This window comes from Eptesicus fuscus, chromosome 9, assembly GCF_027574615.1.
Source record: "Eptesicus fuscus isolate TK198812 chromosome 9, DD_ASM_mEF_20220401, whole genome shotgun sequence".
Lineage (NCBI taxonomy): Eukaryota > Metazoa > Chordata > Mammalia > Chiroptera > Vespertilionidae > Eptesicus > Eptesicus fuscus.
This window is the reverse complement of record NC_072481.1, coordinates 34,233,361-34,261,036: the sequence shown is the minus strand read 5'-3', so window position 1 is coordinate 34,261,036 and position 27,676 is coordinate 34,233,361. Positions and strand designations below refer to the sequence as shown.

The 27,676-nt window shown below is 39.6% G+C and overlaps 1 protein-coding gene and 1 pseudogene across 3 annotated transcripts in view; one reads left to right on the top strand and one right to left on the bottom strand.

Annotated features, from left to right (window-relative positions):
• Window positions 1-27,676, bottom strand: part of FAF1 (Fas associated factor 1) — a 356,005-nt gene that overhangs the window by 322,428 nt on the left and 5,901 nt on the right. For all 3 annotated transcript variants that reach the window (XM_054720584.1, XM_008139328.3, XM_054720583.1), the window contains exon 2: window positions 1,178-1,246. In XM_054720584.1, coding sequence (XP_054576559.1) covers window positions 1,178-1,246 — 69 coding nt within the window. The remainder of the gene's footprint in view (window positions 1-1,177; window positions 1,247-27,676) is intronic.
• LOC114230835 (small nucleolar RNA SNORA48) lies at window positions 25,558-25,702 on the top strand (annotated as a pseudogene).

Sequence of the window (27,676 nt, the reverse complement as noted above, 5' to 3'; positions counted from 1 at the left end):
ATTCAGACAAGTCTGGCTATTCTCTTCTTTCAAGTATCTCCACCACAATACTACAGGGAAGATAAACCTTAATACACAATAAGATCGGAGAAGTTTTAAAATTATTTAAATTACATAAGAATTCATAATTTTGTAATTTAATACTGAATTTCATATTAAATATGAACTTCATATTAAAGTTATAATATTTCGGTTTTATCCATTCAGGTTAGAGTTACAGATGGGCGACAGTATGCCAAACCAACTATAAGAATATTAAGACATGCCCTAGCTCAGTGGTCGGCAAACTCATTAGTCAACAGAGCCAAATATCAACAGTACAACAATTGAAATTTCTTTTGAGAGCCGAAAACAGACTTCTGCGCATGGGCCACGAAATTTCAATCGCACTGTACGTGCGCGCCCGCACGTGATATTTTGTGGAAGAGCCACACTCAAGGGACCAAAGAGCCGCATATGGCTCGCGAGCCGCAGTTTGCCGACCACTGCCCTCGCTGGTTTGGCTCAGTGGATAGGGCATCAGCCTGTGGATTGAAGGGTCCCAGGTTCAATTCTGGTCAAGGGCACATGCCAGGATTGTGAGCCCAATCCCCAGTAGGGGGCATGCAGGAAACAGCCGGTCAATGATTCTCTCTCATCACTGATATTTCTATCTCTCTCTTTCCCTCTCCTTCCTCTCTGAAATCAATAAATATATTTTTTTTAAAAAGAATATTAAGACATTCAAATTTCATAAAATTTGAATAGTGGTCAGATAAAAAAAAGTACTTGAAATAAGTCAGAAAAAGACATATATTATATGATCTCACTTATATGTTGAATCTAAAAAGAAAACCAAACTCACAGAAACATAGTAGATTGGTGGTTGCCAAAGTAGGGGGAATGAGTGAAGGTAGTCAAAGGGCACAAACTTCCAGTTATAAATTCTGGGGATATAATGTACAGTATGGTAACTATAGTTAACAATACTTAATTGTATACGTGAAAGTTGCTAAGAGAGTAAATCTTAAAAGTTCTCACGACACAAAAAAGTAATTATGTGAGGTAATGGATATATTAACACATAATCATTTCACAGCACATCCATATATCAAATCATCACATTGTACACCTTAAACTTATATAATATTACATTGCAATTATAGTTCAATAAAGCTGGAAAAGTTAAAGTACTTACCACTAAGTCCCAATTATTTTGTTCAAGCAATGTAATAGCTTCATCAATGTTTTCAATGCCAGTACATGCCTGGAAACAAAGCAAATAAGAATTTTATATATGATTTTGGGACTGGGGAGGTTAATTAATCTTAAAAAGTAAATAGCATAATGAATAATTTAAGTCTGAATAGGTATATTAATAAAGCCAAATACCTAGCACTTCTGAGCATTTTACACATAAGGCTAGAAAATTGCTAATTACACAGTAAATTTACATTACAGTGAAACAAAAGGTTGGTTGTTCGAAAACATTAACTACATTGACAAATCTTTAGTCAGACTGACTTAAAAAAATAAAACTGAAATTACTAAAATCAGAAATGAAAGTGGGGATGTTACTGCTGACCTTAAATAATAAAAATATAAAAATAATACCATGAACAATAATGTGAAAACCACTTAGATAACCTAGATTAAAGGAAAAATTCCTAGAAATACACAAACCACCTAGAAAGACTCAAGAACAAATTGACTTATAACAAGATATTACATCAGAATTCAAAAGCCTTCCAATAAGAAAAGTCTAGGACTAGAGGGCTTCAGAGTTGAATGCTATCAATCATTTAAAGAAGAATACCAATCCTTTATAACTCTTCCAAAACACTGAAAAGGAAACATTTCCTAAGTCTTTCTGAGGCCAACATCACCCTACAAACAAAGTCAGATAAAGAAAGCTCAAGAAAACTAGAGATTCAGTATAGAGGAATCATTATACCACATTCACAGAATGAAGGGGGAAAAAAAACACGATCAGTTCAAATGACACCAACGAAAGCATTTGAAAAACCCAACAGCTTTTCATGTTAAAAATGCTTAACCTATCAATAAAAGGGAACTTCTTTAGCATGATAAAACACATTTATGAAAATCCCAAAACTAAAATTATATTCAATGATGAAAGGCTAAAAGCCTTTGCTCTAAGACAAGCATGTCAAATTCAAAGGCTAACATGGGCCAAATAAGCAAGGTTTAAGTTTAGGTGGGCCACAAAAAAACAAAAGCTTCAATTTTCATAGAAACGTAGATTTTTATTTCAATAGAGCATGCTGAATACAAAGGGCTGAAGTAAATGAGTAATCGTTAACATAAAATAATAGAACATTTTAATAAAAATTAATACTTTTTTCTTGAACATTAACTTACCAGACACTGAATAACTGCACAAATTAATAAGCGTAACACAAATAAACCTATTTTTCTTATTCTCCAAAAGCGAAATATTTCCTGTTGTGCACACCAAACAAGTCAGTGTAAGACTAATGACATGGCAATCAGCTGCTAAAATATTCGCTGCTAGTATTAGTGGAGGGAAATGGTGCGCCTGTGCATAAGGCGCATAAGGGAAATGAATGCAACACGATTATAGTAATCAGTCATTAGCAAACGTTGTTGTTCATTATTAATAATTATGTATAACAGGATGTAGTAAAAATTAAGTTACAAAATTTTTATTAAAACATTTCTTACATACCGTTATATTGGCTGGCCGCAAAGATATTCATTGTGGGCCACATGCAGCTTGACATACTTGCCTAAGAGCAGGAACAAGAATGCCCACTTTTTTTGCCACTTCTAATACATGATATTAGAAATTCTAGCCAGATCAATTAGGCAAGAAAAAAATAAAACACATTGAAATTGGAATAGGAGAAGTAAAACTAAAGAATAAAATACCTAGGAATAAATTTAACCAAGGAATGAAAGACTTGTTTTCACTATTCTGGGCCCCTTATAATTCTGAATGAATTTGAATTTGAGGATCAGCTTTTTCATTTCTACAAAAATGGCTGTGGGAAGCTATAATCAACTTTGAGTTCTAAGAATAGTTGCTGTTGTTTGGTTCTTTATGAACGTATGAGAATATTCTTCTGTTTATATGTAGAGCTAATTTAGGTTCTTTTAAATCCATGATTGGTTGCCTCCGCCCCAAAGGAGGGAAGGGGGAGCCAAGATGAAACCTTTAACCAAGGTACGTGCCCTTGACCGGAATCCAACTCAGAGATCCTGCAGTCCACAGGCCAATGCTCCCACCACTGAGCCGAAACCAGCTCTCCAACATCTCTCGAGGGGTCCCAGATTGCGAGAGGGTGCAGGCCAGGCCGAGGGACCCCACCAGTGCACGATCGGGGCCAGGGAGGGACGTGGGAGGTTGGCCAACTGGGGAGGGACTGCAGGAGGGCTCCAAGGCGTGTCTGGCCCATCTCGCTCAGTCCCAATCGCAGGACCCCAGCAGCAAGCTAACCTACTGGTCAGAGCATCTGCACCCTGGTGGTCAGTGCACATCACAGCAACTGGTTGATCAGTTGACTGTCTGCCCTCTGGTGGTCAGTGCACATCATAGCAAACAGTTGAGCTGCCTTAGCATATCATTAGATACTAGAGGCCCAGTGCACGAAATTCGTGCACTGGGGGAGGGGAGGGGAGGAGAGGGGGGTGTCCCTCAGCCCAGCCTGCACCCTCTCCAATCTGGGAACCCTCAAGGGATGTCCGACTGCCCGTTTAGGCCCGATCCTACCAGGATCATCCCTCTCACAATCCAGGTCTGCTGGCTCCCAACTGCTCACCTGCCTGCCTTCCTGATTGCTCCTAACAACTTCTGCCTGCCAGCCTGATCACCCCCTAACCACTCCCCTGCCAGCCTGATTGATGCCTAACTGCTCCCCTGACAGCCTGATTGCCCCTAACTGCCCTCCCCTATAGGCCTGGTCACCCCTAACTGCCCTTCCCTGCAGGCCCGGTCGCCCCCAACTTCCCTCCTCTGCAGGCCTGGTCCCTCCCAACTGCCCTCCCCTGCAGGTTTGATCGCCCCCAACTGCCCTCCCTTTCAGGCCTGGTCCCTCCCAACTGCCCTCCCCTGCTGGCCATCTTGTGTCCACATGGGGGCAGCCATCTTGTGTTGGAGTGATGGTCAATTTGCATATTGCTCTTTTATTAGATAGGATAGAGGCCTGGTGCACGAGTGGGGGCCAGACGGTTTGCCCTGAAGGGTGTCCTGGATCAGGGTGGGGGTTCCCTTGGGGCGTGGGGCGGCCTGGGCAAGGGGCCTGTGGTGGTTTGCAGGTCGGCCACGCTCCCCTGGCGACCCAAGCGGAGGCCCAGGTATCTGGAATTTATCTTCTACAATTGAAACTTTGTAGCCTTGAGCGGAGGCCAGGGCCAGCCAGGGCCAGCCAGGGCGGGCGGGAAGCTTGGCTTCCTCCATTGCCGGGGAAACCCAAGCCTCCTGCTCGCTCCGTGGCAGCAGCCATCTTGGTTGTGTTAATTTGCATACTCGCTCCTGATGGGCGTGGCTGATGGGCATAGTGGAGGTACAGTCAATTTGCATGTTTCTCTTTTATTAGTGTAGATTATGCTTTGATTGGTTGAACCAATGACTGGACACTTAGCATATTAGGCTTTTATTATATAGGAGGATTGTTTTAGATCTTTTATTTAGGTCTTTGACCCATTTTGAGTTAATTTTTATGTATACTAACAAATAGTCTAGTTTCATTCTTTTGCACGTGGCTTTCCAATTTTCCCAGCACCGTTTATTAAAGAGGCTTTCTTTCCTCCATTGTATGTAAGTTTTTGGAGCCTTTGTGAAAAATTATTTGCCTATATATATGTAGGTTTACTTCTGAGCTCTCAATTCTGTCTCATTGGTCTGACTGTTTTTCTGCCAATATCTTTTCAATATCTTTTCAATATCTTTGATAATTGTCACTTTGTAGTATAATTTGAAGTCAGGTAGTGTGATACCTCTGGCTTTGTTCTTTTTTCTCAGGATTCCTTTGGCTATTTGGGGTCTTTTGTCATTCCATATAAATCTGATGACTTCTTGTTCTATTTCTTTTTTAAATGTCACTGAAATGTTGATGGGGATTGCATTAAGTCTGTATATTGTTTTGGGTAAAGTGGCCATTTTAACAGTGTTGATTCTTCCAATCCATGAACACAAAATATATTTTCATTTTTTTGTGTCTTCTTCAATTTATTTTAATAATGTCTTAGTTTTTAGTATATAGGTCCTTCACATACTTTATTAAGTTTTTTTAAGGAATAAATTTCTGATGCAACCAGTTGGATAACTCTCAAAAACATTATTTTAAGTGCAAGTAGGAAATACAAAAAAAGTATATGCTATATGATTCTATATAAATGATATTCAAATCTGGAAAAAACTAATCTATGGTGACAAAAAAAAAAAACTGACAGGAAAGAGACATGACGAAACTTTGTAGGAAGATCTGTATCTTAAATGGAGTTGTGGTTTCATCAGTATACTAGTACCTTTGTTGAAATTTATCAAACTGTACTCTTAATATCTGTGCATTTTATTTTGTAAAAGTAAACCCTGAAAATAACAAAAAAGGGTACTGATGAGTGATAAGTCTCCCTAACCCCATTTCACTTCATGCCTTCAATTATTCATTCAACAAATATTAACTGAGTATCAACTACGTTCTAGGTGCTGGGGATACAATAAAAATATAGAAAACACTGCTCTAGTTATACATGCATTGGAAAGGGAATACACAGGCAATAAACAAGATAAATAGTTTAAATGTACATATGGACTTGAGAGTAATAAATAGAGATTTAAAGCAGGGAAGAGGGATATGAAACATTGGAAAGAGATTAAAATTTTTGATAGGCCAGGGAAGACCACTAAAATAACTTTGTAGCATCTATGACTTGACTATACTAGTATCTATGGAATATGATTGGATGTGTCATTATGACAATTCTGAACGTGGCCTTTAGAGGTATTGTGAGTTTCTGCTTGCCCTGTTACATTTCTGTGTTATCATTACACATGTGAAAACAGCTAATTACTGGGTTACCTACAATCCCTTAAAAGGATCTTAGAAAGAAAATGCATGGAACATATCTGAGCTCAACCTGCTCTGGAGCCAAGTACAACAAGACCTGTAACTTGAAACACAGCCACCTAGACAAACAGCTTGGATCAATCAACTCACAGCAATGGCTGAATGAGAGTCAATTATTGTTTTAAGACACTGAGTTACAGGGTGGTTTGCAGCTCAGTAATAGCATTAGCTTGGAGTTAAATACTATGTTTGGGATATACATTTTTAAAAAATATTCTAGCAGTACTATGCAATTATAAAAAGGAATGACCAACTGTCTATATATTACAATAAAGAGATCTCCAGAACACATCTTTGAGTGAATAATAAAAGTTGTAAAAAGTTTATGCACTGTGCTATCATTTATTTAAGACTGATAAGAATATGAAAATAACATAGAAGCATGGAAGAGACCGTTGAAACTCAGAGGGAAGTTGGGTGTGGATAGGTAGGAAGAGTTCAACCAAAGAACTTGTATGGATTTGCATAATCCATGGGTACAGACAATAGTGTGCTGAAGGCCTGGGGAAGGGGCAGGGCCTAGAAAGGGTCAATGGGGGGTGGGGGGAAGGGTATGTATGTAATACTTTCAACAATTGAGGAGGAAATTGGTCTTGCAAGGCGTGTCAGGCCACAAAACTGTGAACAATGCACTGCCCTGGGTGGGAGCTGGGGGGGGGGGGGGGGAGAGAAGGGTCGTTGTCGCTGGGCTCAGGACAGATCATCGGATATGGCCTGGGGACCCCCAACACCTGGGGGCCTTCCTGTAAGCCCACAAAAGGGGGCGGAACCATATCTGCAAGACAAAGACCCCAGAAGGTTATAAAAAGTGAAGCCCTCTGCTTGTTTCTTCACTCTGATTTGGAAATTATTCCCAGAGTCCACTAGTGTTAATAAACAGGGTCCCTCCCTTTCTCTAGGAAACGTGCTTGGTATTTCTTTGGTCTTCTGTAACACAATAAAGATTTTTTTAAAAGAATATGAGAATATAAAAATATTCACTTCTACTTTGTTTACAATGGGTAAAGAAATAATTTTTTTAATATTAAAAACAGGAAAGGAATAGGCAAAAGAAGCTAGACTGCTTTGAATATACTTTGACTCATAGATTTCATTTTGTAAACATGTAAATATTTTCATATTATTCAACAATAACAAATTTTTAAAGCTTTGCAAAGGCAGAGTAACAATAACCAGATTTACTCTTCTATCTAAAATAAATTTAAAAATCAGAATATATGACAAAAGAGTCAACTCCCAGTTATTCAACTAAATTAAACCTTAGCAGTAATTTCTGGTAATCTAGGTTCTTCTCCCTACTACTCTCCAATGAAACCTGAGCATTTATCAGACCTTATTATAATTATTTGTTTACAAATCTCTCTTCTCTCTCTCCTATTTAATTCTGATACCTTGAAATGTAGGAACCATGTGTTAGTCATCTTTTATCCCAACTTAACAACTAAATAATGTTTGCTAATCCTATATAATCCTATATAATAAAGAGGTAATATGCAAATTGACCATCACTCCAACACACAAAATGGCCAACCCCATATGGTCAAAGATGGCCACCCCTATATGGACACAAGATGGCCGCCACAAGATGGCCAGCAGGGGAGGGCAGTTGGGGGGACCAGCCCTGCAGGGGAGGGCAGTTGTGGGGGGGGGGGGACCAGGCCTGCAGGGGAGGGGAGTTAGGGGGGACCAGGCCTGCAGGGGAGGGCAGTTAGGGGTGACTGGGCCTGCAGGGGAGGGCAGAGGGGGGACCAGGCCTGCAGGGGAGAGCAGTTGTGAGGGGACCAGGCCTGCAGGGGAGGACAGGTAGGGGTGATCAGGCCTGCAGGGGAAGGCAGTTGGGGGCGACCAGGCCTGCAGGGGAGGGCAGTTGCGGGCGAATAGGCTGGCAAGGGAGGGCAGTTAGGGACGACCAGACCAGCAGGGGAGGGCAGTTAGGGGCAATCGGGCCAGCAGGGGAGCAGTTAGGCGTCGATCAGGCTGGCAGGGGAGTGGTTAGGGGCAATCAGGCAGGCAGGCAGGCAAGCGGTTGGGAGCCAGTAGTCCTGGATTATGAGAGGGATGTCCGACCCCTCGAGGGGTCCCAGATTGGAGAGGGTGCAGGCTGGGCTGAGGGACAAACACACACACACACACACCCTTCCCCCTCTGCACGAATTTCGGTCACCGGGCCTATAGTATCTAATATATTTTCAATCTACCCTCACCTTTGTTCAAATTATTTGCTATATTTAAAGTGCCTTTAATGACATTTCTACTGCTCAAGATACCTCATTCTATAGCCATCACTAGACTTTAAGCCCTGAAAAAAATTACTTACCTCTATTTTCTTAGGATATTGTATGTGTTTGTATGTGTGTGTGTTTATCTCAAAGTTCCTGAGATAAACATACACACATAATATAATAATTAGTATACTATATCCTAATCATCTGCTTAATGTTGTCTCTTCAAAGATATTAATGGTGTCTTGCTTATTTTTGAAGCTCATCACCTGTAACTATGTCTAGTATAACTGGTGGTAATAAATGCTTTTCAGATGAATTAAATAATTCTATTTAATACTAAAGATGCATGAATTAAATCACGGTGCAGCACTAGCAAAAAATCTAGTTTCATAACAAAAAACATACTGGAACATTAGGACATCTAATAGAAATTGCAATGATAAGAGAAAAATAGGTGTGACGGGTGATTTAAAGGGAGGAGATTAGAACAGGAAGGACTCCATTTGCTAACCAACCATATAAGTTATGTGTCAATATACCTCTGGTGACAAATCCAATAGCACCAACAGATACTAACTACCACAAAGTTTAATTTTCCCTTGCTTCCTAGAACTAGGGACTAAGGGATAGTCTCCACTCCATTCTTTATAATCTCTTACTTGGCTTGGTTTCCAACTTGCTCTCTCAAAAGATTGTAGATAAAAATTACTTCCAACAAATTCCTCCTCTGGAAACTCGCAAAACTAGCCATGTAAATGAAAACGGTATAAAAACTCTGTTGAAGCATGGAAGTCCTCAAAAAAATTAAACACAGGGCCCTGGGCAGTGCGGCACAGTTGGTTGGAGCGTTGTCCCATACACCAAAAAGTGGCGAGTTCAATTCCAGGTCAATACACATCCACAGGTGCGGGAAGCAACCAATAGATTAAACATAGAATTACCAATATGATCCAGTAACTTTAATTATGGGTATATACCCAAAGAACTGAAAACAGGGACTTGAACAGATCTTTGTACACTCATGTCCATACCAGCATTATTCAAAATAACTAAAACATGCCTGGCCGGTGTGGCTCAGTGGTTGAGCATGAACCCATGAACCAGGAGGTCATGGCACAATTCCCCATCAGGGCACATGCCCAGATTGCAGATTCAATCCCCAGTAGGGGGCTTACAGGAAGCAGCCAATCAAAGATCCTCTCTCATCACTGATGTTTCTCTCTCTCCCTATTCCTTCCTCCCTCATGTGATGGTGGGTCATCATGAAGCAATAAAAAAATTAAAGTAAAATAAAAAACACAAACTAGCCAAAACATAAGAGCAACCTAAGTGTCCATTAACAGATGAATGGTTAAACAAAATGGGGTAAATCCATGCAATGAAGTGTTAGCCTTAACACCTTAAGTCACCGGTGACTGACACTATACTTTCCATCCGGAAGACAAAACAGGCTGGGCGTTTAACCTGTTAAAAAGGAAATTCAAACACATGCCACAATAGGGATGAACTCCGAAGATATTAAGTTTTTTAAAAAGGCAGACACAAAAGGACAAAAATTGTATGATTCCACTTACTAGGTGTACCGGTTAATAATGGCAGATTTTGTAATCAAAGAAAACACAATAATTTCAAGAGAAACATCGAAAGTGCTTTATTCAAAGTAATGCCCATCACTAGCTACACATTTCTACCATCTTCCAGGTAATTTGTGGATACCATCCTAATAGAATTTTTCTTGTTTGAGGCAAACCATCCAGAGACCCAATTTTCCACTTCTTCATACGTTTTGAAGTGCTGCTCAGAAAGTGCGTGTGCCATCAATCAGAACAAGTAGTAATCTGAAGGAGTAAGTTCTGGTGAATACAGCTGGTGGGTTAATACTTCCCAGGCAAGATCTTTTAACGTGTCTTTAACTAGTTTTGAAGTGTGTGATGGTGCATCATCATGAAGCAAAATTATTTTGCCGTATCTTCTGGCCCATTCTGGTGGCTTCGCGATCAAAGCGTGGTTCAAATTGATTATTTGTTGTCGGTAGCGATCAGTATTAATGGTTTCACCTGGTTTTAGCTCATAATACACCACACCTTCCTGATCCCACCAAACGCAGAGCATTCATTGTCTTCTTTCTGAAGCGATTTGACGGCCTTGCAGTCAATTTGATGGTTGACCTGGATCAACTCATGATTTTGTGCATTTGGGATTCTTGGTCTCACGCGATTTTGATGTACATGTGGGTGGGCGGGGACTTGACTCTGGGTCCCATGGTATGCCCCAGACTCTGACAGGAGGAAGGTTTTCATATACATTTTACTAATTTTCTTTCACCTCTGACACTTCTATTATAGAAAAAGGGCAAATAGCAATATTAAATTATTTTCTCTAATTAACCCCCTTTTAATGTGCAAGAACTTTGTGCACCGGGTCACTAGTCTACTCATGTTTGTAAATCCTATATAATAAAAGGCTAATATGCAAATAGATGGAATGGTGGAACACCCAAACAACCGGTTGCTATGATGTGCGCTGACCATCAGGGGGCAATTGCGGAACATAGTGGGCGTCGGGAGCAGGCGGCAGAGCGCAGAACATAACAGGCATCGGCCGCAGCAGGATGGTGAAGCAGGTGATCAGAGGTGCCAGAACAAGGCGGGGCGCCAGTCGCTGTCATCGGGGCAAGTGTCTGGTGGTTGCTGAAAATTCTTTGCTCCCGTGTGCCACGGTCCCGCCCAGTGCTCGCACCTGCTTCTGACGCCAACCCTGCTTGCACCTACTACTGGCGCCAGAGCTGCAGCTTGCACCTGCTGCCAGCGCCCAGCACCCAGTGGCCCTAATCGCTCGGTGCTGTCAGCAGGTGCGAGCGGTCGCTGCTGGCCCCGATCGCCCCTTAGGGCTTCTCCACCTCCCTCTGCTCCTGAGGGGTGATCGGGGCAGCACCCGCCGCTTGCACCCGCTGATGGCGCTGGCCCCACTCGCACCTGTTACTGTCACTGGCCCCAATCACTCCGCGCTGTCAGCGGGTGCGAGCGGGGCCGGCGCCATCAGCGCATGGGAGTGGCAGGAGCGGGCTGCCGGCAGACAGGGGACAGGGGGCCCACAGCAGGAGGGGCCAGGCGGGGGTGCAAAGGATGGGCCAAGACCCACCCATGTGCCTACCACAGCCTCACAGCCCACAGTTCCTTTCAAGGTGCACGAATTCGAGCACTGGGCTCCTAGTGCTTATTATAAATGCCAAACAGTGCCACGGGGTAAGTGCACACACATTTTGTCAAACAGCAGTTAGACAGATATTAGGAAATATCAGTCTCTAACCCAGTTTGTTTCTTAAATAATTTTTTAAAAGTTTTTCTTAAAACATTGTTTGTCCTTAAAAAAAAAAAAAAATAGGAATGTAGAAGCCACACCAGAAACAGTCAATTCACAGAAATTAACCAGGCACTGTTAGTAAGTTGAGGGACTCAAGCCTGAGACGCCTTACATATTTTGACAATGCATTTTTCAGGCACCTCTAAAAATACTTATAACTATGCTCTTATCAACTATAAAAGCATTATTATATTATATTTAGCTGTTTACATGTGCTTCTACTTCCTCACTAGACTGTAAATATCATAAATGAAGAGACCACTGAATACCAGTCATATAATCCTGGCGCACAGCAGATTGCTTGACACATAGTAGATAACTCAATGAATACTTGTTGAAAGAATGAATGACTGGATAAGTTTTATACAAATACAGTTCTTACACTGTTCATGTGTTTTAGACATATTAATTCATAATCCTCTTATCATACTTACAAGATAAAGTATCACTTATGAGGATAGAGATTAAGCAGCAAGATAAAGTATCACTTAAGCTTAGAGATTAAGCAGCATGTCCAAGTTGCTCAGCTACTTGGTGGCAGAATCAGAATTTTAATCTAGAACCAGAACATCAAAGTGCTCAATCATCTATACTAATAAAAGGGTAATATGTTAATTAGACCAGACATCTTCCAGACGTCCTTCCTGACAAAGCCGAGGGATGTGGCCCTCCCACAAACTGCCCCCAGCCCCTCGCCCTTTTCCACCTTAAGGCTTAAAATTCCTCATGTATGAAGCCCTTGAAAAACTCAGTTGTTCCTTTTCTGTTTCTCTTACGATTTTCTGTCTGAAATATCACTTTGCATTTAATTCAATTCTGTCTTATACTATTACTAGTGGCCCAGTGCACAAAATCCGTGCACAGGGGGTGGGGGGGTTGTCCCTCAGCCTGGCCTGCACCCTCTCCAAGCTGGGATCCCTCTCGCAATCCAGGACCACTGGCTCCTAACCGCTCACCTGCCTGCCTGCCTGATCGCCCCTAACCACTCTGCCTGCCGATCTGCTCGCCCCCAACTGCCCCCCTGCCGGCCTGATCTCCCCCAACTACCCCTACCTGCCAGCCTGCTCACCGCCTCCCCCAGGCCTGCTTGCCCCCAACTGCCCTCCCCTGATGGCCTGATCGCCCCTAACCGCCTCTGCCTCAGCCCCGCCACCATGGCTTTGTCCGGAAGGTCTCCCATAAGGTCTCCCAGTCTAATTAGCATATTACCCTTTTATTAGTATAGATTTGCCTCATAATACTATTCATGAAATTTTGGGAGCCAATTTTCTGCCAAGTAACATTTAATAAAATTTAGGTATCTACATGTTAGAAAGCTAAAACCCTTAGTAGAAAGACTCTAAAGAAAGTAGCATAGTTTTTGGCAGTCTTACAAGATAAAAATTAAGACTCCAGGAGCAGCAATGGGTCAAGATCTCATTTAATATACCAGGCTCAAAGGTAAAATAAAAAAGCAAGACACAGAATGGGAGACATATTCATAATACATGTATCTAATGACCCTCAAAAGCATTTGGTTGAAAGAAATCTGACTTAAAACATTGCATGATTTATTACTTCATTTATATGAAGTCCAATAACAGGCAAAACTAACCTAAGTGTTATAAATCAGGTTTCCTATGAGGCATGGGGATTCTTGCCTCATGGGAGACCTTGAGGAAACCTTTCTGGAACAATGAAAATGTTTTATACTCTTATTGGAGTAATGGAATATTACTCAGCAATTTTAAAAAGTACAGATGTACTCATATATGGGTAAAGTGCAAAAGCATTATGTTGAAGGAAAGAAGCAAAATGCAAAAGACTGCATGCTGTAAGACTTCATTTACATGAAGTTCAATAAAGGCAAAACTAATTTACTGTGCTAGAAATCAAAACAGTGGTTTCCTATGAGACATGGAGACTGACTGGAATAGAATCTGAGAAAATATTCCTATAACAATGGAAATATTCTATATCTTTATTACAGTGATAATTATAGGAGTATATACAACTGTCCACTTTAAGTGCATTTCACTGAATGTGAATTTCACATAAAATTTTTGTAGTTATAAACAACAAAATAAATGGACTTTTACTTATCAAAAGAAAAAAGCAGAGTAATAAAATTTGGTACAATTTACTAGTATATCTTTTAATAACAAAACTAAAGAACAGATTCAATATAAGAGCTTACAATCTTCTTTATATCCACAAGAGGGAGCGCTGTAAAAAATTAATAAAATATATTTTAAAAATAAATAAAACATCTTTATGGGAATGTCTTTAAATACTTTTTTACAGATGACTTTTAGGTGACAATAATTGGAAAAAATTATAATACAACAATTACCAAAAAATATTTAACTGAGTGCCTACCATGTGCCAGACAATGCCTGGAAATACTATGGGTAAAAGAAAAAGCTCCTGCTCTTAAGCATCACAATACTTAAGGCAACTATATATCCAGAGATTTGTAAAATTCTTTAATGAGCACAAAAAATCATACTTGGCTTTTTTATAGCATTACTGTAAACTATATATATATATATATATATATATATGCCTAATATGCAAAGTGTCCCCTCAGGCATTTGACCTACCGGGAGTTCAATTGCTCGCTATGACATGCGCTGACCACCAGGGGGCAGCGCGGAACAAAGGAAGGCCTCAGCTGGCAGCTGGCAGCTGGCAACTGTTAGGGATCCGTGCACAAATTTCATGCACTGGGCCTCTAGTAATTTATAAGCATTCAGTCTGATCAGAAACTACAAATATGAAGAAAAAGACTAAACAAATATCAGTAACTTATAGTCTATAACTCTAAGAGGCAAATAGCATGCATTACACAAATTATATAAAGAATTCACAGTATCCTTTGATGCCAATATCTTTTTTCCAACTGGATGCTAATTATCTAAGCCACTTCATCTCTTTCATTTAGCTTAATCAAAATGTAAGCAAATTAACACTGACTTAGGGGAATTTGGGGGCTATAGTTAAAGTATTTCAGGAGAGAAGCATCTTTGAAATGTAATGATGAATAGTAAAATCATAATGTCAACACTGAAATTTTTCAATCAGCCTATTAATAACATTTGAATATAGCTATTCTTATATGACTTAAAGAGGAATGAATTTTAAAAGGGCATGATGATAGGTAGGTGACCTTAGGATAGCTCTTCCAATTAGGTGTATTGGTACAAGACATAGGATACAGTACTTTTCAGGAAGGTATGTTGGCAGGAAACAATGTACAGTGGAAAAAAAAAAATCAAGTCTGAATCAAAGCAGAACTGATTTCAAATCCATGCTTGGCCACTTACCAGCCCAGTGACCTTAGGAAAGTTATTAACCTCACTGTATGAGTATTTTCAGCCATATAATGGGAATAACATACTGCAAGGCTATTATAAGGATCGATAATAATGCAAATAAAGTGCCTAGCATATGAGCTCAATCATTAATTGCTAGTTATAGATATGAAAACAAAAGACCACATGACTTACCCAGGTTAGAAAGTAGAAAAACAGTGGGCCAGAATGTCTTTATTTCTAGTAGTACTCTTTATCTTAAAGCCTACTTGGTCTGTTATTAATTAATCATACTAGCTTTGTTATGACTGGTGTCTACATGGTATATCTTTTTTCATCCTTCCATTTCTAACCTAACTGGATCTGTATATTTCAAATGAGCCCCTCTTGTAAACAATATAAATCAGTTTTTCTTTTTTATCTAATCTGACAGTCTCTAGGATTTTGATTACTGTTTAGTCTATTTACATTTAACATAACTATTGATATGACTGAGTTTAAGTCTATCATCTTTTGTGTTTATAATTTGTCCCAATTGTTTTCCTTCAGTTTTGTTTTTTCCTTATCTGCAGTCTCTTAAGATTGAGCCTATTTTTAGCATTCCATTTTATCTGTCTATTGGCTTTTTAACTATATATAGTTCTTCTATTTATTACTGATTATTCTATAAATTATGACATGCATCCGTAACTTATTAGTCTATCTTGAGTTAATATTACATCCCATATAATGTAAGAGCCTTAAAAGAGAGTCCATTTGTCTTTTCTTTCAGCTACTACTTTCACATATTTTACTTCTACATAAAATATAAAACTCTACTATGAATTGCTATTATTTTTTTTAGTCAATTTTTTTAATTATGAAGAAATATAATTTTTTTACATTTACCCACATATATGCCATTTTCAGTGCACTTTACTTCTTCCAAAGATCCACATTTCCATCTGGTATCGTTTCTCTTCAGCCTAAAGAACTCCCACTAGCATTTCTTTTTTTCATCTATATTATACTCTAAAAGTTTTATAGTTTCAGATTCTACATTTAAGGTTTAGGTCAAAACTAAATCTGTATTAGTTTATTCCTATGATTTCCTTCTTTTTCCCACCAGCATTTCTTATAATGTTCAGGTCTGTTGGCAACAAATTCTCTCAGATTTTATTTTCTCAAAATGTCTTCACTTTCACTTTTGAAGGATAATTTTGCTAGGTACAAAATTCTAGTTTAATAAATTTTTTCTTTCCGCACTTAAAGATCATTGCATTGTCCCCTATATTCCATTGTTTCTGATGAGAAGTTAAGTACAATTCTTGTCATTGTTCTTCTCATGAATACCTTCTTTTCCTCTAGATATTTTTAAGACTTTTATCTTTGGTTTTCAGCACTTTGAAATGTGCCTATCTGCAGCTTTCCTGTATTATTCCTACTTGGTGTTTACTGAACTTCTTGATCTATAAATTTTTCTCTTGTACCAAGAACCTACAAAGGTACTGAAAAATCTTGCCAATTAAATCTGCACCCAACTGGACATCTCTGGAGATAAATAGGAAGAATGCTAGGAGCACTGCAAAAAGAGGAGAAAAATAGAAAAATTAAGGTAATTATATACCTACTAGAGGCCCATGTATGAAATTCTGCAGGAGCGGGGAGGGCGGAATCCCCTCAGCCCAGCCTGCACCCTCTCGCAGTCCAGGACACCTTGGGGGATGTCCACCTGCTAGCTGGGGATCAGGCCTAAGCTGGCAGTCAGATATCCCTCTCACAGTCCAAGGCTCTTGCAGTCCAGGACCCCTCGCTCCTTACTGCCCATCTGCAGCAGAGGCAGGAGAGGCTCCCGCCACCGCTGCTGTGCTCACCAGCCGTGAGCCCGACTTCTGACTGAGCGGGGAAGCGCACAGACCCCTGGTGGTCAGTGCACATCATAGCAACCAGTCGTTCTGCCTTTCAGTAGATTTGCATATTAGGGTCTTAATATATATAGTATTACTTTGCATATTTTTAAAACAAATTCTTAAGAGATACTGACCTATTAATCCTTAGAAAGGGAAGTGTGTGATTATGAATAAATAAAGCCAAAGCAAATTTTGATCATTTGACTTACATATCAGGAACATAACACATATTTCCTAAATCTGGATTTTAATAAGGCAACTGACAAAATTTCTCTGATTTATTCTTAAAAACATAGTAGTAAAGATGAATGCTACTAGCCATATTGTATCTTTGGGGCATGAATACCTTCATCTAACTTCAATTTAATTTGCTTCCGTTCAATAAATAATGGTAGCCTGACATTTGGCAGGCACTGCGTTAGGCACTAGCAATACAGAAATAATTACAACATAATCCCAAATACTCAGAGTGTTAACTAACAAACTGGTGTTTATTTACATATGGAAATGACACAACTAATCTCACTTATATTCTGATGACAAAAATCAGGATTCAAAAACTAATCATATCCTTCTCATCTTCATCTTATTTCAACAAGCTCAAAACTATCTAGTTTAGTTCATCTTAATATTCAATGAGAACACACTATGTGCCAGGAGCATGCTCAGGCATTAGGAATACTAAAATGAATAATATATAGTTCTTAACTATAAGGAACTCACAAATTAGTAAGAAAGACAAGTAAACAAATATTTACAAAGTAATGTGATAGGTACAATGACTTATCCTATACTAGAGGCCCGGTGCACAGATTCGTGCACTGGTGGGGTCCCTTGGCCTGGTCTGCGCCCTCTCACAATCCGAGACCCCCTCCGGGGATGTCGGAGAGCCAGTTTCGGCCCGATCCCCGCAGGCCAGGCCAAGGGACCCCACTGGAGCATGAATCCATGCACCAGGCCTCTAGTATGCATATAAGACCTTTGATTAATCTCTTCCTGCCCTCCCCCCTCCCCCCTTCCCTCTGAGATTCATCAGTCTGTTCTATGTTTCCATGCCTGTGTGTTGAGCATCTGTCCCCTGGTGGTCATTGCGTGTCATAGCTGTCAGTCAGTCGGCCAGTCCCTTAGGCTTTTATATACACTGAGTGGCCAGATTATTATGATCTCTGAACGCATAATAATCTGGCCACTCAGTGTATTTGTATCTCAAATGGGTACCAAAAGTATTCTAGACTTCTGCTGGAGATCAACCACCTATTTGCTCTGAGCTTTCTATCAGCCAGTGCAAAGGGGAAAACTGATCAGGTGCACAATTTATAATATCTTTGATATCAAATAAATGACATACTCAAAAGAAGTATATTGAGTGGCCAGATTATTATGCGTTCAGAGATCATAATAATCTGGCCATTCAGTGTATATAGATAATAAGAGAGAAATATGTTAATTATCTGCTACGCCATGAGGCATAATGACCGACCACTTAACGACCGGATCACGGATCTGCAGGAGGGTGGGGCAGCGAACTACAAGTGGGAGGTGGAGAGCTACAGGAGGGGGCAGGGCAACAAGCTATGAGGGAGGGCGGAGGGAGCTACAGGAGGGCGGGGCAGCAGATGGAGAGCTACAGGAGGGCGGCAGCAACCTACTGGCATACAGATTCATGCGCAGGGCTACTAGTGTATGTATAAGAATTATAAATACAAAGGAGAAAGTGTCATGGAAGCCTTCATGGGAAATAATCCCTATGCTGAGTCTTAAGGGATAAAAAGAAAACTGAGAGGCGGGCAATGGAAGAACTGGCAAAGGCAAAGAGACATGAAATGATATAACTTCAAGAAAATTAGAAGCATCAAAGTATCACTATAGAACAAGAAAAGTAAAGTATAGGCTACATAAGGCCAAATAAGGAAAAGTACAGGCTACATAAGGCCAAACACAAAGAGTTTTGTTAGCCATGCCAATGAACTTGACCACCATCCTATATAAGCAATTCAATATTGGGTTCAAGAGAAGTTAGAAATAAGACTGCTGATTTGGGAGTCAATAGCACATATATAACAGACAGCTAAAATTTTTAAAAAGGTGATTATCCAAAGAGAACATACGTAATGGGATAAGGTGGAAAGAAAAAGTGGAACAAGGACAGACCCTTAAGGTACATTAACACTTAGGAGAAATATGGGGAGAAAGGAGGGAAATAATGAAGCACTCATAATAGTACATAGGGATCAATGAAGGGTATTTTAAATTGAGAGAAGCTTGGTAAGGTTTTAAATTGGAAATAGGTTGAGATGAGGGAGCGAATAGAAAAGTAAATGCAGAAGCCAAAGAAAATGTAAGGAAAATTTGGTGCAAATTCCTAGACAGATGATTAAGAACAGGTAGGGGTATGAAAGTTAATAAAGATAAATATAAAGTACTCCACTTAGCTTGAGAAATTAAAATGATTAAATGTAAGGTGAGGGAGACATGCCTTACCTGCTCATATAGCATTTTAAGTTTCTACCCATTAAACATGTATCAAAATTGCAAGGTGACTGCATTAATAGTAATAGAATGCAAAAAATTAGCAGAGAGGCTATTCTACCCTACTCCAAACTTCTTTTGAAATATTGTATTTACTTCCCAGCTTCTCCTTTGTAATGTACCATTAAGAAATAAATACATCCAGTCTGGGCACATCACATGCCCAGGATGCAGGTTTGGTCCTTGGTCAGGGTGCATATGGGAGGCAACCAATCGATGCTTCTCTCTCACATCAATGTCTCTCTCTCTCTCTCCCTCCCTCTCTCTCTCCCCCTCTCTGTCTCCCTCTCCCTTCCTTTCTCTAAAATCAATAAAACTTTTAAAAAATAATAATATTTAACCATTTTTTAAAAGATGTAAACACATCCAGAGGAAAGCAAGCAAGCAATAAAAGTGGTGGAAAGAACTGGAAATTAGGGCAAGATAAGAGTTCATGGTAGACATAGTTACCTTTGTGTGGTGCCAAACAAAATTCTATATAGGTCTACAGTAAATCAGTAAGTTACAAAGAGGTAAATTTTCATTAGCTATATTAGCTGCCTTATGAAGTAGTGATCTCCCAATTACCTAGTATAAAAAGGGCAGTGGTGACACATATAGCTGGCCCTAGAACTCAGTTCCATATGCAATCCTGTCACAAAGCAGGTATTCAATAAATTTCTGTAAACTAAAAATATGAATGAAGACAGTGTCAGGTAATATATTTCCCTGTATTCTTCACATCTTCACATCACAATACATGTGAAGTCACTCAATTATCTGTTGAACCAATGAAGGGCTGGTATACTCTCAGTACATTTTTACAGATATAAGCAGTCAGAATTAAAGACGCTGTTCATTTACCAAGCATTATTATTAATACTACCAAAACTCCATGATATTCCCATCCCTGTTTTCACACTTATCTAACCACAATACCAGCCAGAAAACAGGTATTTCTGAGTAAATGTCTTGCTGGGCAAGCTCAGACCATCCTACCTGAGATTACTAAAGCAATTGTGGAAAAGCAATCTAGATCAGTGATTCTACAGTTTCATACTTTCCCCATGGGTAACAAACAGCTGTTACTGTGAAATGTGCCCTGGCAGGCAGGGAGCTCCTTCATGAAGAGCTATCTTCATGAAGGTCTCCTAAAAACTCAGCAGGATTGCATATGGAACTGAGTTCTAGGGCCAGCTATATGTGTCACCACTGCCCTTTTCATCAAAGGATGTCTCTGTATCCATATTAAGTCAGGATACTTTCAGGATCCATCCCCTGGAAATGCCAAGGCTATGACATAATCTCACACAATCATACACACACACAAACACACACACACACACACACACTGCATATTCTTTAATCTTTTTCTTTATCCTCACCCAATGAAGTTTTTATTGATTTTGAGAGAGAGAAAGGAAGGTGGGAGAGAGAGAGAAACATCAATGTAAGAGAGAAACATCAATGTGAGAAACATACTGACCAGGGATCAAACCCACAACGCAGCTATGTGCCCTGACTGGGAATCGAACCCACAACTTTTTGGTGTACAGGGTAACGCTCCAGAGCACATAGATTTTTTTTTTAAGGTAATAAATTAAAATCCTCTAGGAGACATGGCAGGAGAGAATGTGGCTGTTTCTTTGCATAGTAATATTTTTACCTTAGCAAATTATTACTCCTGCATTATAGGTAAAATTGATGATTTAATGAATTCTTTAATCTTAAAAATAAAAATATACTTCATTTTTGTATAATCCACATTTTAACTTTACATACTCTTCATGCACATTTAAGTGGAAATACTAATAACCTGGGCAGTATTTCTCCCAAAACAAAGTCATATTTAAACATTACCAACACATGCTGCTCTATTGGGACAATAAAGGCAGAATAAAAGTAAAATATCATTGTAAAAACAGATTACAACAATACATACAGAAAATGACATATCATCTAACTAGACTTTCTTTTTGCTTAATACATCTTTTGTACCTTTTTAGATTTCTGATATTGTTCCAATATTGGTTTTAAAAAAAGGTATTAACACCTCTTTGCCAAAATAATACATCTTCAGTTATTCAAATTTAGCACATGAAGTTAATTCTTTACAAATTCCTACCTATTAGCTGAGTTACAAAATTGATTAATTTTAGGAAAAATATTCTAAGACTACAGCTAAAGCTTTTTTATAAATGCTAAAATTTAACTAGTAAGCTACCTTAAATTTTTCAGTGACAATAAATAAAGACAAAAAATTATCAAATATTTTGGTAAAAAGCTATGATTATGTAACATTACTATAATTGCTGTTATTACTTCCTTGTAATAATCTCATCACTCCTCTAATCCTACAGTCCATTAGAACATGAAGATATTATACTAAAGGTTACAATTTCCCCTAAGTCATTTTTGTTTGGGCAGAACATTTTTTTTACTTCTTATTATGGAAATTATCAAGCATATACAAGAGTAGAGATAATAGTAAAATGAACAAAAGATGGGGGGGAGGAAAAGATGAAAATTAAATTTAAAACATATATAGTAAAATAAACAACCAAGAACACAATATACCTAATTACCAAGTTATAGCCAATCTTGTTTCATTCCCCCATCCCCAAATCCCTCCCCAGATTGTTCTGAAGTAAATTTCAGACATCATATCATTTCATTCATAAATATTTCAGTATATATCTCTAAAAGGATTCCATTTTTAAAAACATAAAGCAATACATTATCACACTTAAAATACATGATTACTTAATTTCATTAAAAATTCAGTCAGCTTTGGCAAAATATTCCTTACTATATCATCCCAAAGAAAACTCACTAATGTTTTCTTCTAAAATACAATGTAGTTTAAAACAAAGTCCGTGTGCATCAAAAGTTGGGGCCAGCCAGCTTGCCTTAGGTGGAATCAATTCTATTATTTTGCTACAACACCATTACTTTTGTTTCAAGTCCCACTACTAGGACCTTAGTAATATACCCAAAACTGACAGTATTCCCAGAGAAATGATACAAAATTACTTAGCATATAGATTTATAATAATAAAGTACTTTATTGATACTGATAAATATAAACGTGAATTAAAAAAATACCAGTGACAAAACAATGAATTACTAAATAATCCCAATAGCAATCATTGCCACATACAGCTTCAATTCGACAATAAATCCCAGTTTTTTCTTCTTTTGGTCCCTCTATTAGCCTTAGTAAATCCAAGGGTATCAGAAAAACTTTATTTTTCTTTCATGTTTCACAAAGCTACAACAGGATGAAGGAATAAAATTTAAAAAACTGGGTGCAACTTCGATTTGAAAGTCAATCTTGTACCAGGTGTACTGGTTAATAATGCAAATTTTGTAATCAAAGAAAACACAATAATTTCAAGAGAAACATCAAAAGTGCTTTATTCAAAGTAATGTCCATCACTAGCTACACATTTCCACCATCTTTCAGGTAATTTGTGGATACCATCCTAATAGAATTTTTCTTGTTTGAGGCAAACCATTCAGAGACCCAATTTTCCACTTCTTCATACGTTTTGAAGTGCTGATCAGAAAGTGCGTGTGCCATCAATCAGAACAAGTAGTAATCTGAAGGAGCAAGGTCTGGTGAATACAGCGGGTGGGTTAATACTTCCCAGGCAAGATCTTTTAAAGTGTCTTTAACTGGTTTTGAAGTGTGTGATGGTGCATCATCATGAAGCAAAATTACTTTGCGTGTCTTCTGGCCCATTCTGGTGGCTTCTCGATCAAAGCGTGGTTCAAATTGATTATTTGTTGTCGGTAGCGATCAGTATTAATGGTTTCACCTGGTTTTAGCTCTTAATACACCACACCATCCTGATCCCACCAAACACAGAGCATTCATTGTCTTCTTTCTGAAGTGATTTGGAGGCCTTGCAGTCAATTTGATGGTTGACCTGGATCAACCCATGATTTTGTGCATTTGAGATTCTCAAAATAAATCCTCTTTTCATCGCCCAGTCACAATTCAATGCAAAAAAGACTTTCGTGCTGTTGAAGCAACATTTTACTGATGACTTTTCAGTTTTCCATTTGTCTTTCATTCAGTTGATGTGGCACCCATTTCCCTTCCTTTAAAATCTTTCCCATTGCTTGTAAATGATCAGAAATTGTTTGCTGAGCAACGTTTAATCTTTCTGCAAGTTGTTTTTAAGTTTGACAAGCATCTTCATCCAATAATGCTTGTAACTGTTGGCCTTCAAACTTTTTTGGTTGACGTGGACGTTCTTTGTCTTTCACATCGAAATCATCACTTTTAAAGTGTTTAAACCAGCGTTCACAAGTATCTTGAGATGGAGCATGTTCACCATAAGCTTCCTGAAGTATTCAGCAGCACTATTCTTCAAAATAAAGTAATGAATTAAAACTTCCCGCAAATGCTCTTTTTTGGCACGAAATTTGACATTTTTAAGCGTAAAAATATCTATGATGTTAATACCTTCAGCAAATTTGACATATGAAGTTTTGAAGCTTGCTGTCAATACAACAAAATAGCATACATATTAAATCACATATATATCAACATATGTGTAACTCCATCTATTGAAAAAATCTGCATTATTAACCGATACAACTGGTAGTTTCAGTCTGCACAGCTGGTACAAGAGGCTAAACAGCCCCAGAAGACTAGGAGACACAACCAGTTTCCGATGGCTGAACTACTGGAGCACCAGGCCCCCACTGAAGTAAATCTCTGCATTGAGGACCCCATTCAGTCAGTGCTTTGCTACAAACAATGAAGTAGGGAATACAGCTTCCCCTAAAGGAGAGGCTGAGCAATAACACATTATGTACCCCAGCCTCTCATCTCAAACAAAGCAGTGAAAATTCTACAACTTTGCTTTTTGCCCAGAGAGGTTGCAAATTTGCCTCCTTTCACATAACTGTAGGTGTACAAATGTCTGTAAGTGTTGTTTGAACAGAGGCAGAACCTTCTGCACAGCCTGGACAATATTAGTACTAGTTGTTACAATGGGTGGAGTCTGAACCTGAGCCTGACAGATAAATTAGTGAAGGAAAAAAAATCCCCCTACCAGATAGAATGTTTGAGAGTTAGCAACAGCTAGAGGAATGTTCAGGCAGCTGTCTTTCAAATCACTTCTCAGTCTGCAACCACTTTCCTAATTCTTCCTCATTAACAGGCAATAAAGTAGACAGCCACTTAACAATTTGGTCAACAACATGCCTGCTACCAATTCCCATGGACTTTGTCCAAATTCTATTAACCAGCCCATGGGACCCTCACCTTCCTTTCAAAGAGTCATGTGTCTGACAGTATTCCATCCTTGTTGCCAAAATTATTAAGAGCAGTGAAGAGATTTTACCAGTTTCATGGGTGCTGGAAAATACCTAAGACTCCTTGATTGGAGAAAATGAACTTTATGACTCATAGCAATAACTATAGTTAAAATATCAGCATTTTCTTATGCAGTTCCTCAGTCCTATTTCCCACAGGGCAACACAAAGTAGGCCAAATGACACCTGCACATGCAGTGGACTGCATGACAGAAGAGGAACCCAGAGACTGGGGAAGTCAAATCTTTTAAAATGGATACCATGGGCCAAAACCGGTTTGGCTCAGTGGATAGAGCTTCGGCCTGCGGACTGAAGGGTCCCAGGTTTGATTCCGGTCAAGGGCATGTACCTTGGTTGTGGGCACATCCCCAGTAGGGGGTGTGCAGGAGGCAGCTGATCGATGTTTCTCTCCCATCGATGTTTCTAACTCTCTATCCCTCTCCCTTCCTCTCTGTAAAAAAATCAATAAAATATATATTTAAAAAAATAAAAATTAAAAATAAATAAATAAAATGGATACCATGGGATGTTTGCCTGTGGAGCAGTCTTCCCTCTGTCCCACTGCTTCACTAATAAACTCATTTTCACTTTAAATTCTTAAAAATAAAAAGGATACTATGTATACCTGCTCTTTGCTCCAGAGGGAGACACTATCTCTATCTTCCAAGGCTGCTCACTATATAAACATCCTTGAAAAGCAGTCAGAAACAAAAGCAGTCAATGCCTCTGCTAACAAGACATACAGAAACCATGGAGAACTGGATCACTGAATCCCAACACAGAGTCACTGTAGAATTTAGATGTTAGGAGCCTAGCACAGTAGCTGGCACATGCAAAGGAATCAAAAGCTTGATCCTACCACCTGACAATGGGCAAGGAGACACCTGATTGGTGGTTTTGCTCTTATATCAGTCAGGGATGAAGCAGACATACAGCACTTAGTTTATCCTAGCTTGATACCTGTGTCAGTGGCCAGAGCTATTTCATGCCAGCGCACATTTTTTTTTAAAAGCTACATGCTAATGTTATTATTTCTCCCTCATTAAACCTAACATTAGAAAGCTCAACTGTGTCTCTGCCTCACTTTAACTAGATGCCAAAGGATACAACTAAAATTGACTTTTAAAAAAAAATGTTGAACCACTACTTTTCCCTTAGGAAAAAGAAGGTAGAGAGGCTAAAGGGCACAAGAGACAAAGCTTTCTTCTCACTAACACTATTACATCTCAATCATGAAAGAATTCAGGGTACCCAGCCCATTTGGCTTAGTAGAGTCCTAGAAGAAATGCAAATTTGCAGACTCCATCCAAGATCCACTGAATCAGAAACTCTGGGGTGGGGGTCCAGCAACTAGTAATTTAACAAGTCCAGGTTATTCTTATGAAAGCTAAAGTTTGAGAACCTCAGATTTAGACCTAGTTTTTTCAGCACTATTGACATTTGGGGACGGATAATTCTTCAGTTTGGAAGAGTGTCTTGTGCATTATAGAATGTTTAGCAGCATCCCTGGCCTCTACCCACTACATGCCAGTAGCACCCCTCAGTTGTAATGACCAAAAATGTCCCTAGATAGTGCATAAATATCCCCTGCAGAACAGAAATTATCCACAGTTGTAAAAACAACTGATCTCAATCAAGGATCAGCAAACTTTCCTGTTAGGAGCAGGGTAAACATTTTAAGCTTTGTAGGCAATACAATCAACTACTAAATTCTGCTATTGCAGGCAAAAGACATGTAAACAAAACAATATGTAAAAGAATATGCATACAAAAAAAAAAAAGAATATGCATAACTATCTTCCAATAAAACTTTATTGACAAAAACAGGTGGTGGTTTGGCCCTCAGGATGTAGTTTGCTGACCCCTAATCTAGATCAATTACCTAAATTAGAAATTAACTAGAGGCCCGGTACACGAAATTCGTGAAGGGGGGAGGGAGCCCTCAGCCCAGCTTGCACCCTCTCCAATCCGGGACCCCTCGGGGGATGTACGACTGCTGGTTTAGGCCTGATCCTGGGGATCGGGCCTAAACCGGCAGTCGGACATCCCTTTCACAATCCGGGACCACTGGCTCCTAACTGCTCACCTGCCTGCCTGCCTGATCGCCCCTAACTGCACCCCCTGCTGGCCTGGTCACCCGCAACTGCCCCCCCGCCGGCCTGGTTGCCCCTAACTGCCCCCCCTGCCAGCCTGGTCGCCCCTAACTGCCCCCACCCCCGCCTGCCTGGTCACCCCTTACTGCTCCCCATGCCGGCCTGGTCGCCCCCAACTGCACCCCCTGCCAGCCTGGTCGCCCCTATCCTCCCCCCCCCCGCCCCCGCCTGCTGGCCTGGTTGCCCCACGCAGCCTGCTGTTCGGTCATTTGGTTGCCCCTCACTAACCCCCTGCCGGCCTGGTCACCCCATGCAGCCTGCTGCTCAGTCGTTTGGTCGCCCCTCACTAACCCCCCTGCCAGCCTAGTTGCCCCACACAACCTGTTCGGTTGCAATGGTCACTTAGGCTTTTATATATATAGATGTCCTCAACCCCACTGCTGCCAAGTGATTGTCCAAACTCTATCTGAATATGTGATCTAGTCCAGTCTTCTGATTTGAGGTAGATATGGCTCTAGACAGACCTCAAGTTTAAAGACTGAATAATTGAAACCCAGAAAGAATAAATGACTTTCTCAGAGAACCACACCAAAACAAAAAACTAGAAAAAAACTAGAGCTCCAGTCTGCCTAAGTACAATGTTCTAACAACTGCTTCCTATGGAGGCGTGACCATATAATGTTTATGGTATTATATCTAGCCATTTAATAACCTGTGAGGAATCCAAATGTTCTAGTACTTTGCAGTTACTAAAACCTAGAAAGAAAAGTACTGGTTTCACCTCTTTGCCAACTGAGCTACCCAGCCAGGGCTTATATGTAAGTTTTATCATTTGGAGAAATTTCTAAATGGTGGGTCTTGTTTTCCTCTAAAACTCCAAAC